Source organism: Chironomus tepperi, unplaced genomic scaffold (genome assembly GCF_022539635.2).
Source record: "Chironomus tepperi strain 1889 unplaced genomic scaffold, CSIRO-AGI_Ctep_v1 contig_11, whole genome shotgun sequence".
In the NCBI taxonomy this organism is placed as follows: Eukaryota; Metazoa; Arthropoda; class Insecta; order Diptera; family Chironomidae; genus Chironomus; species Chironomus tepperi.
In genome coordinates, this window is record NW_027226133.1 from 1,557,582 (window position 1) to 1,568,253 (window position 10,672).

Consider the following 10,672-nt stretch of genomic DNA (forward strand, 5'->3'; position numbering starts at 1 on the left):
TGTTAAAACTTTTCTTACTCCTTTCGTGAAATTACTTTGTATGATTTTACAGATTAAAACTTATAGAAACTTAACGTAACTAAATAAAATAAAGCCAAAGATTTAATAAATCACCTTGTCTTTAATGATATCTGTCCAAAAACCGAAGAATTATATTTATAAAATCTTTGAAAATTTTATGATTAAATAAAATTAGTTATAAATGAAACTTTGTGGTTTTTATTGACATTTCCTTATTTATTCCAGTCCACATTTCAGGTTCGATGCCAATTCCATTTTTTGTTAACTTAGAAAAAGCTTTTCAATAAAAGCTTTAATTTTAACGGAAAATTTCAATGCGTTTTCAAAAATTTTGACGCTCAGCTTCGACTTTGACGCATAGCTTTATAAATATTGTGATTTACATCGTCAAAGTTCTTTCTGTTTAATTATAGCTGTTTAATAGAATTTATTTAAAATTGTGCATGCTTATGTTAATCATTTGTAGATATTTAAGGTAAATCAGAAGAAGTTACGGTGTAAGTTTAGGTAAAAATTGTGAAAAAATGTATTCTTTAACTAAACCACGAATTGAATCTTTAAAATGTCGAGGATGTGAGTATTTAATTTAATTAATAGCATTGTCATGTTGTTTATTGCTATTGATAGCTATCGTACAATGTTAATAAGCAATAATAATGATCAATTTTGATAATAATATGTCGAAAAAATTTCATAACAAAAACATTCATTTTCGCAGCAAATTGTGAATATTATGGAAATGCACAGTGGGATCTATACTGTTCAAAATGCTATCGAGAAAAAGTCATGCGAGAGCGGATTGTTGAAAGTATGATAACTGATAAAAACTGCATTTATCTATATTTAATTGTGTTTTATCCAAACCAGGAAGAAAAATTCCAGTTCAGCAACAACAACAACAACAATTACAGCCACCGCCAGTTTCTCATCATTCAAGATCACCAGAACCACATCATGCGACTGTCATTATTAATGATGATAAAAAGTCAAAGAAGAGAAATATTTTAGAAGTAATTACATTTAAAAAATCGCCAAATACAGCTTCCAAAGAAAAAGAAAATAAGAAAAGTCAGCAGAGACCTGAAGCTCTCAAGCATCAGCCTATTGAGCCAAATGAACTTGCACAACTAGAGACTTTGAAGGTAAATTTGATTTCTTTATGTTTTGTGTATCAGGAAGTGACTCACTCAGTTAAGCAGTTAAATTGACTTTGATTAGTCTTACTGACTGACTTGTTGCCATGAATCGTTTGAATTATGCAGTCATAGTGAATTTTAGCAATTTAAGATCTGTTCCTGATCTCAAAGATAAATTAGATTAATTTAATCGGAGGATTAAAATTTAAATCGTTGGATTTAAAATTAAATCTCAGAAAAGGATTTTTGCAGCTAATTCAAACGTCATGACAACAAATGAACACACTTAACTGCTTATGAAACATTAATTAACAAATATTTTAATGTCACCATTTCTTTCAGTCATTAAAAATATCTGATCGTGCACGTCGTGACTTTAAAACTCTGTTAAAAGCATTAGATAAGTCAATATATCAAGCATACCATAGCAATGCATCAATTGACCGTATTTCTGAGATTATACAAAATGGTTATGTGAGATTTAAGGATTTTATGGAAACAAAAGATTTGACATTCTATGATGTTCCAGCTGAAGTGAAGGAACAAGCATTGGAATTTTTTGAAAAATGTATCATGACTCATCATTATAAGTATTTATTCTCGCCCCAAAACACTGACGACGAAGAGAAAGATCAAGCTATTCATAAACGAATAAGGCAATTAAATTGGATTAATGCAAAACATCTCGTGTGCAGCATTGACGAAGTGAATGCCGAAGTACGAGATTTTGTTTATTCATCCATCACGGAACTTGTTGCCATGGATTCTTTTGCTACGCCGCATGAAAAGCTCGAATGCATTGTTGCATGTTGTCGCAACATATTCACATTGCTTAAACAAACTTGCGGTGGACCAGCTAGTGCTGATGAATTTTTACCAGCATTAATCTTTGTCGTTCTTAAAGCAAATCCAGTCAGATTACATAGTAATCTTAATTATATTAATCGCTTTAGTAATGCAAGTTTTATAATGAGTGGCGAAAGTGGATATTACTTTACGAATCTATGCTGTGCTATAAATTTTATTGAGAATTTAACATATGAATCTGTGTCATTGACGAAAGAAGAATTTGATGAATTAATGACAAATGAGAATCATATACATTCTGCATGGGAAAGTGCATTAATGGCATGTGAAAGTCTCAATATAATTAGTTCAAATATGAAAATAATGAAGGACTTAAACACTCGAAGTCATCGATTTGATGATGATATAAATTTGTTTAAGGCTGACATGAAGGAGTTTAAGGATGATATACTTAAGAAGCTATCATCACTTGTTAAGTCTAAACCATTAAATATCAAGCCAATCAAAACTCCATTCAAAGTTCGCTCATTTTTATCAGGAACTGGAAATTTTCATATTCGTAGAAGTTCATCAAGTGATTCATCATCAGCAGCAGCAGCTGCAGTTCGTCAATTAAAGTCAAATATAGTAACATCAACAATAACAAGTGATGATAAAAATTTATTGCTTGCAAATGTCGGGTCTATGGACGAGAAAAATTTTGATTCTTTAGTACAAAATCTCTCTAATACACTACAAATGGGTGCAACAGCTCATGGAACGTCTGGATTATTGAGTACAAGTAATTCAGCTGATCTGCTTTCAATATCACCAATATTTGGTAAACCTAGTGTTTTTGATTCACAATCTATTGATGATCCAGCAATAACGCCTGACAACGACCTTATTAAAGGTATTAGGAATATAAATTATGATATTAGTTATGACATTGACAGTCCGGAAAATTCACTGGCTGAAGAAATTGCACAAATACGGAAGTATACGAATTTAGTTACTCATGTTGCGGAACCAAGTACATCAACAATGACAATGAGTAAATCTGATCTTGAAGAGTTCGATCCACTTATGGTGAAAGAACATGGCACGTCAAATGTCTTGAAAGAGGCTGATAATTTAACTAAAAGCCTAATTGATGATTCTCCGGATGCTCCGAGTCTATTGGATCAGCCATTAATGCCAATCAAGTCAAATAATCCATTGGCCCATTATAAAGGCCTTTCAAGTCAATCATCTCGAATTCAAACAATTTCTTGTGAAACTGGACAACATAATTCCAACACTCAAAAGTAAAAAAGTCATATAATATCGAAAGAAAAATTATTAAATATTTTTAAAAAAGCTATATTCAATTCAAAATTATATTAAATAAAAAAAAATTATTAAATTTGTTTAACGAACTTTTTGATTTTAAATGATTCTGTATTAAAGCGTTGCTTCTTGACTTGTGAGAAATTTGCAGGATTTTTGAGTTGTTATTAAGGAATTGATTATAATTAATTTTAAGATTTATTATTAAAGTTCAGAAAATTTAGTTGGTTTGTATTGAAATACAGCCCTGAATGCAGCAAAATGTGTTAAAATCACCAAAAATTAACGGCCAAAGAAAATTTGAAAATTTAACAAACTTTTAAAATTCAAATTTTCAAATTAAAACCGTTAAATTAAAATTTGGTAAACATGTTGACATTTTTAATCAAAATTATTGAAACTTTAATTTTATTAAGTTTATAAAAGACTTGACATCAATAAAAGCAGCCAAACATCACACAAGTCTCTCAAGCTGAACAACAATAACAAAGTGAGGAAAAAAATATAATATGAGGTAAGAGGAAATCAAAAATTAATAAATTTTACATAATTTCAATGCCTGCTAACCATTCATCTTAATTCAACTATAATGCATCAATTTTTGTCTAATCAATATTCTCTTCATCCATTATTTTTGGCATTAATCAATGCGAGAATTTTTGAAAATTAATTTTTTTAATATAAAAATATTTTTATCACTCACTAAAAAAAAGTCAGCATAAGAAATCAACTTTATATTTATATCGATGATCTCAAAAATTTAATATTCCTACCTCAATCAAGTTTTGTTTTTTAAAATAAATAATATTAAGATTGTGCGCTTTACATTATCATTATTATTGTATACTTTTTACATAGCCCGTTCTTAATGTAAAAAAATAAAAAATTGCTTGCTAATCTAGTAAATTATAAGTAAACAATGTCTGCATTTGGTGACGGAAAACGGTTATCTCCAATCGAGTAAGTCTCTTATTATTCTCCCAAAATCTCATTCACATATTTATGGTATTCAGTAGTGTAGACTAGATCCAGTAACATTAGAGCATAACAATACATATTGATCATGTATAAAAATTATGTATTAATCAATATTTGTTCCAATTTCAGTGAACTCAAATCACCGATAGTTCATTTAATTCGTGAGATATATGAGACAGATGATGCTCATGAGCATTTTATAGCGGAACTAGATAAAGCCCTCATTGAGAAGGTCGATTATATAATAATAGAACCAAATAGATTAGGAGGTAAATTACAGAATGCAATTAATGTCATAATCGTTAACTAATTAATTTATATTCTCAGATGAGACTGCACGTTGGATATTAGTTGGAAATTGTTTAAGTAAAACATCAATAGTCACTGGATTAGCATCATTAGCAGCAAATTATATATGGCCTAAAAATATATTCATAAGTGGCTCATTCTGTATTGTGTCATTTTTCTGTACAGGACTGTACGCATTATCATGGGATAATGATCCATGTGTTCAATATCAAGTCGAAACAAATCCAAAAAAGCTCTCCAAAGTACCGATTTTAAAGGATTTCTCATCACCGATCGTCCTCGTATATAAATCAAATACCAAAAGTAAATGTCTTCAAAGAATATCATGCTTACTGGCACTTGGATATTGTGGATATCGACTGTATGATACATTAAAATAATTAATGTAGTTATCATTATGCATATATAATGCGGGTAATTGATAGAAACTTAGTAGATCTTTATTTCCCCCCATACAATTTGGCACTGAAAGACTTTTTATTTATGTAAAATTAGTTCGAGGGTTTTTTGGAAGTCAGGCAAAGAAGGAAGTTCAAAAAAATTAATACATATTCTGATAGCTTAAAATTATTCTTCTTTAGCTGTGTAATACTTTGCTTTTTTTATGTCACATAACTGTGTTGACGACAAAGCGACATTGTGAGAATAGCTGATAGTTATTTAATTTTTACTATAATTTAACTTATAAAATCTCTCGAGCAAACTATGAGCACAAAACCAAATAAGAAATTATGTGATTGATATGACTTAATTTGGATGTGGATTAACTTCAGAGTCAACTGTGATTTTTATGACTTACTCAATGAAATTTCCATGACAAATTACTTCCATCAATTTTTAAGGAACGAAAACGAAATGTGTGCCTCAATTTGCATTTTGACATTTTGTTTTATTTCATTTGAATCTAAAATTAAATAAATTAATTATGTGGTAGTAAAACAAATTATTGGAACTGGTTATGATTTGGTGGATATTGTGATAATTCTGGATATATCTTCAATTGATTGAAGTGCAATTGCCATGAATTTAGTTTCATTGCTTCATGTTTCAAATTTGATTTTAATCCTAGGATTTCCTTAATCCGATGGATTAAAATTTTAATCTAATCCAATTACAACGAAATAAGAAAAGAAACGAAATGTTTAGGAATCTATGCTTCAAATCTATCAATATCCACCAAATCAAATCTACTGTTCCCAAATTTAGTATATTGGAACCAGTAAAGGAAACTAAAGTATGAAAAAAAAGAAAATTCCCCAAAAAAAATTAATTAAGCGCAATTTTCCGAGAATCTTTAAGGATTATAATTATGTAAAGGATCACAGCAATGAAGGAACTGCTGTCCTGATCGTCGATTATATCTGTTAAGAATCATAATCGAAAAAAGCTTTTTAAAAATAGTCCAAAACGATCGCTGAATATGATATACATACTGACTGATTAAATGCGAGCCTGTATTTTCCGGAAAAATGCGCTAAATGAAAATTATTCAATGCAAAAGTAATAAAAAATGTTATCGTAACTAAAACAAATTCGCTGTTGAAATAATTAGACAAATTAAAATTGAGATGAAAATAAAAAAGAATTTAATTTAAATAAAACATTCATCTTATCTCTCATTGATGACTTTTCAGCACCTCATGAGAATTTACAATAGGAAAAAGGAAAAAGTATAATTGGAAGGTACATAGTGAAAAAAATTATTTTTTAGCCGTGCCCGTGAAAGTGAATCACTCGAAACGAATCTCTGTGATCAAATGCCAAACATTAAGAAAAATATTCGTCGTATTTTTACACAAAAAAGAAGCTCTTTAGTCTTAAATATTTCATTCGAATAACTTGGTTGTTCTCTCACTTGCTCTTGATTCTATCGATTGAATCATCTGTTCTTTTCGATTTTGTTTATTGCTTGTAGGTGAATTTAAGTAGAAAGTTTGTGATACAAAAAGGTGTGCATATATTGTGTAAATAATGGCTGACGCATGAGATAATTAATATTGATCACTCTATGGGAACAGAATATCAAAATATGATGACTTTAATAATCGATCCTTACTAATCCTGAATTTCTTCATCAAATCTTCAGCAATCTGTTTACCAACTTCAACATCTTCTTCAGGTTCCAGTTTGACTTCAAATTCCAATGCAAAGTAACTGTTGTTAACGATATCCAAATGAATTCTTGTTCGACCGCACATGAATAGATTGCGAATCTTTTCGAGGATTCCAACTAATCCTAATGAAAGAATGAATATATAGGGATGCTTTAGCAACTATGTTAAGTTTCCCGCCATAAATAAGTGATTACTTACCAATTGAGTTAGTTAACATCTTTTCCAACAACTTTCCATCCTGAACTTCCATAACATTATATATCGATAATTTTGGTCCTGGAATATCACACCGTTCATAGTGAACAAGCTGTGAGGTCGTACTGTCTAACTGATGTCTTAGCTTCAATCGTCCACGTAATGTGTTGAAAAATACATCTCTTTGGATTAAAATTATTGGTTCACATTTATCTGCTATTTCACTTGCAATATTTAACTTTTCAACAAATTCTTGATAATTAATTATTTGAGCTTTAATTTCGACATTACGACAATCGTTTAGCGACATTTAGGACGAGTTTAATTGAGATTTAATGACTTAATTAATGAAAAACGAGGTAAAAAACACTACTCAGAAAAACAATGAGAAAAATTTGGGAATTTTTGGCGGTTATGATAATTTAAAATATTTTTGACCGTTATATTTTTAAATAAGAACCGTTAATTTTAAATGGTTTATAAAATATGTTTTTAGCTCGATCTTCTCAACTCGCTTTCTTATTTACCTGATCACACTAGTTTATACAAGCTCTAGCGGAATACCTGACGAAAAAGAAACAACAAAATAATTTTAATTGAAATTTTTGCATCATAAAATATGAAAAAAATATAAAATGTTCGCAAACATCAATTTTGATGGGATTTTATTAAGTTTGTTGGCATCAAAGTCCTTTATGTATAATTAATTTTTCACAAACAAAATTCTATGTCAAATACCAGACGCATCATAACACACCTAGTTGCACCACTTAAACAAATTTGCACAATTGCCAAAGTTTCAGCTATTTACCGAACAATTAACTGCTGCATTAATCAACAACACATTAATGAGAGACGAAACAATGCTCAGGCTTAAGAGATAAGATGATAAAAAGATCGAAACTACTCAATTCTTCTCTTGAGTAATGTTCGACAAAATGCAATTTCTAATTGCACAAAAATTAAAGTCTTTGTCGACATCAACTTCAGTTTCGGTTGAGCTGTCGTGCAATTAAAGTGGAAAAAAGTGAAAAAGGAAAAGCCAAGAAGAGAAAAAAGTGAGAAAAAGAAAAAAAAATCTTTCAATTTCTGTGATGTAATCGTGCGAGAAATTTTCATTTGCTTTATGTGAAGGAATTTCGCATGATTTTTTCCATGCAATGATGACGTTTTTCAAGATCGCGATCGTTGTGTGACGAATTTAAGTTGAAATTATCGGAATTATGGTGCATTTTTGGATTATTTTTCAGATGTGAAAATTCAAATGTTATATAATTAAATTGAGAAATTTAAAATAAAATCGAAAATTTCAGTGCTGAAAATTTAAAATTTTTTGATCCAAAATTTTTAAATTCAAATTTAAATTCAAACAAGTGTGACATCGAAGATTCCTATGGAAAATATGTTAAATTAAAAGGATTTCAATTAGTGTTGTCAGATTGAAAATCAATTAATTAAATATAAAATAAAAATAAATTTAAGTGCTGTGACAATCTCGTGAGCTGTAGAATTAAAAAAGAAAACAAAATCAGTGCCTCACAAGAAAAATTTAAAGGATTTTATCGCAGTGCTTAACGAAAAGAAAATTTTAACGACGCCACTGTGCTTTAGTAAAATGTTGTCAGTGACCCATATTTAAATTAATCGGAGTACACAATGAACTTAAGTGAAATTTTCTGAATTTTAAAAGTAAATTAGTGATCGTTTATAAATGATGTTCAAAATTTAGGAAGGAGAAGAATCTGAAGAAGTGGAATTTATGGAATTATAAGAATTTAGCAACAGAAAGAAAATGGAACTAAAAATTTCTTTTGGACATCATTTGCGAATGTCTCCTTTAGTGATTGTTCTGCATTAATTCAAATTCTGGGCAAATTTTTAAACATAGATTGAAATTGACTTGAATTTTATATGAAGTTGAGTCTATTCGAATCAAAATTTTCATGTAAAATCTAAGTTTGAGTTGCCTTTTAATTTTTATATCAATATTTACCTAATGTTTTCGGTAAAATTCATTTGAATTGTTCAAATTTCGTCAATTTTGAAATTTTTTATCGATTTTAGAATCAAGAAAAATTTAAAGAATTTGAACCAATCGATATTATCTCAAACATATCCAAAACCAGCTTTAATCCTTCAAGCTTATCAATTCAATCGATAGCTTTCCTTAGGATTTATTTTAATCTATAGAATTCTAAAGAACCAAAGAATTTTCCTAATTTGAATAGATATTCCACAAATTCACATTTTCTAAAAAAATTCTCAATTGTCATAGTAATCTATCAGGCAACACAAAAAGATCATCTAATCTAAATCTTGCCAGACTGAAATTAAAGAAAGACACAAAAAAAATCTGTCAACTATCAATAGTGAAAGAATTTAGTTCATGACTTAAACTTTGAGTGAAAATTTCATGAATTTCTCTAATGAATTAAAGCCTGAGAGTGAAGAACACACAAAAAAATAAAGATAATTTAAAAATGATACAGAAATAAAAGAAGGAATGAAGAAGAAAATCACGAGACATTAGTCGACAATAGAAATAAAATAATTAAATTTTATTTCAGCAAACAAGTATATAATGACGAAGCAAATTGTTGTGCTTACTTCTTTAATTATAGATTTTACATGTTGAGAATACTTTACGAAAAAAATATGTGTGTACTGAGTAATTGTCTCAATTTTATACTCAACTTTTCTTTTCGTGAGCACTGTGAAGACCGCGAAAATAATTAATGTTCTGTAAATACAGCATACGTCTTGTCTAATGCGTATTTTCGCGATAAATTTCAATTTGAAACGTCCTATGGGAATAAAATTTAAATTTAGTGCTTAAGTTAATTAATTAATACGGAAGTAAACAAGGTGAATTCACTTATTCCTTATTTCTTCTAATTGCAGTTACATAGTGATCAAATTTCCACTAAAATTCGGAGCTAAACGTGAAACTTTTTGTGTGAAAAAATATAAAAATCGAGAAAAAAATATAAAAAAAATTTGTGTAGAGTAAAAAAATTATGAAATTATATTAAAATGACACTACACGATGGTATTCAAAGTGAAACTGCTCCACCAGCCGGTACGAAAATTGTGATTAATAATGTCGTAACTGTGTGTAATGAGGAAAACTAAAACTTTGTGTGTTCAAGGATACCTGAGCGACATTTTACAATGTCGAATGTTGATCGTGACATTTGTATATTAAATCATTGAAAGTTTTTCCTATGTAGACATTTTATGAGTTCTAAAGGAAATTAAATGTGTCTGAAGGAAATTAAATGTGAAAAATGAGTCTTATGGATATCTACTTGATGTTTATAGTGATCAAGTTGAATCTAGCTAGAGCGTAGTTTTGAAGACTTAAAAACTGACTGAACAAAGTTTGCATTTTCAAATTCGATCTTTAAAATGTTGGATTTATTGTTAGTTTGCATATTTTTTCATACTTTTAAAGTACTGTCGAAGATCTTCTGTGGCTTAATTAACTTCGAAATTCAATTGAATAGCAAATTTAAATGTAATTAAGAACTTTTTACGAATTGTATTTTTTTTTTCAATGATATTTATTCTTTGGAGTTCAAAAACTGACTGAACTTATGTATGAAAAGGGGGTTTGAACTATGTACAATAAATTTAATTCAAATCTCAAATGAATGTTATAGGGAGGAAAATGAGTTAGGAGTTCTTTAGTTACAACTCTGTATCCTATTTTGAATTCGTAAATAAAAATACATTTCTACTTTCTAATTCACGAAGATATAAATCTGAGTCATAATATTCCTCAAATTGTAATTATAAATCTAG

The 10,672-nt window shown here is 29.0% G+C and overlaps 3 protein-coding genes across 6 annotated transcripts; 2 read left to right on the forward strand and 1 right to left on the reverse strand.

Annotated features, from left to right (window-relative positions):
• The first annotated feature begins 383 nt into the window (after positions 1–383).
• Rabex-5 (Rabaptin-5-associated exchange factor for Rab5) lies at positions 384–3,361 on the forward strand. The gene is made up of 4 exons (XM_070636251.1): positions 384–594; positions 740–829; positions 889–1,163; positions 1,500–3,361. Exons 1-4 carry the CDS (start codon positions 546–548, stop codon positions 3,252–3,254), a joined length of 2,169 nt encoding a protein of 722 aa, XP_070492352.1. The 5' UTR covers positions 384–545; the 3' UTR covers positions 3,255–3,361.
• Positions 3,362–3,673: 312 nt separating this feature from the next.
• Pmi (Transmembrane protein Pmi) lies at positions 3,674–6,127 on the forward strand. 4 transcript variants are annotated; one of them, XM_070636288.1, is made up of 4 exons: positions 3,772–3,786; positions 4,131–4,232; positions 4,380–4,519; positions 4,578–6,127. In XM_070636288.1, exons 2-4 carry the CDS (start codon positions 4,192–4,194, stop codon positions 4,937–4,939), a joined length of 543 nt encoding a protein of 180 aa, XP_070492389.1. In that variant the 5' UTR covers positions 3,772–3,786; positions 4,131–4,191; the 3' UTR covers positions 4,940–6,127. The 4 variants fall into 4 exon arrangements, with proteins under 4 accessions (XP_070492406.1, XP_070492389.1, XP_070492399.1 ...); XM_070636305.1 differs by lacking the exon at positions 4,131–4,232 and having other exon boundaries at positions 3,674–3,786; XM_070636298.1 differs by lacking the exon at positions 3,772–3,786 and having other exon boundaries at positions 4,071–4,232.
• On the reverse strand, positions 6,042–7,232 carry LOC139087488 (uncharacterized). Its single transcript, XM_070636318.1, has 2 exons — positions 6,872–7,232; positions 6,042–6,795 (listed from the first exon to the last, which is right to left on the reverse strand). Exons 1-2 carry the CDS (start codon positions 7,176–7,178, stop codon positions 6,566–6,568), a joined length of 537 nt encoding a protein of 178 aa, XP_070492419.1. The 5' UTR covers positions 7,179–7,232; the 3' UTR covers positions 6,042–6,565.
• Between the last annotated feature and the right edge of the window lie 3,440 nt (positions 7,233–10,672).

What these genes read in the sequence shown, in the direction of transcription:
- LOC139087488 (XM_070636318.1), bottom strand. Translation starts at nt 7,178, where the DNA reads ATGTCGCTAAACGATTGTCGTAATGTCGAAATTAAAGCTCAAATAATT. An exon ending in GATGTTAACTAACTCAATTG is followed by an intron (nt 6,796 to 6,871) that starts GTAAGTAATCAC and finishes TTCTTTCATTAG; the next exon opens with GATTAGTTGGAATCCTCGAA.
- Pmi (XM_070636279.1), top strand. Translation starts at nt 4,336, where the DNA reads ATGTATAAAAATTATGTATTAATCAATATTTGTTCCAATTTCAGTGAA. An exon ending in AGAACCAAATAGATTAGGAG is followed by an intron (nt 4,520 to 4,577) that starts GTAAATTACAGA and finishes TTATATTCTCAG; the next exon opens with ATGAGACTGCACGTTGGATA.
- Rabex-5 (XM_070636251.1), top strand. Translation starts at nt 546, where the DNA reads ATGTATTCTTTAACTAAACCACGAATTGAATCTTTAAAATGTCGAGGA. An exon ending in GCGAGAGCGGATTGTTGAAA is followed by an intron (nt 830 to 888) that starts GTATGATAACTG and finishes TATCCAAACCAG; the next exon opens with GAAGAAAAATTCCAGTTCAG. An exon ending in CACAACTAGAGACTTTGAAG is followed by an intron (nt 1,164 to 1,499) that starts GTAAATTTGATT and finishes CATTTCTTTCAG; the next exon opens with TCATTAAAAATATCTGATCG.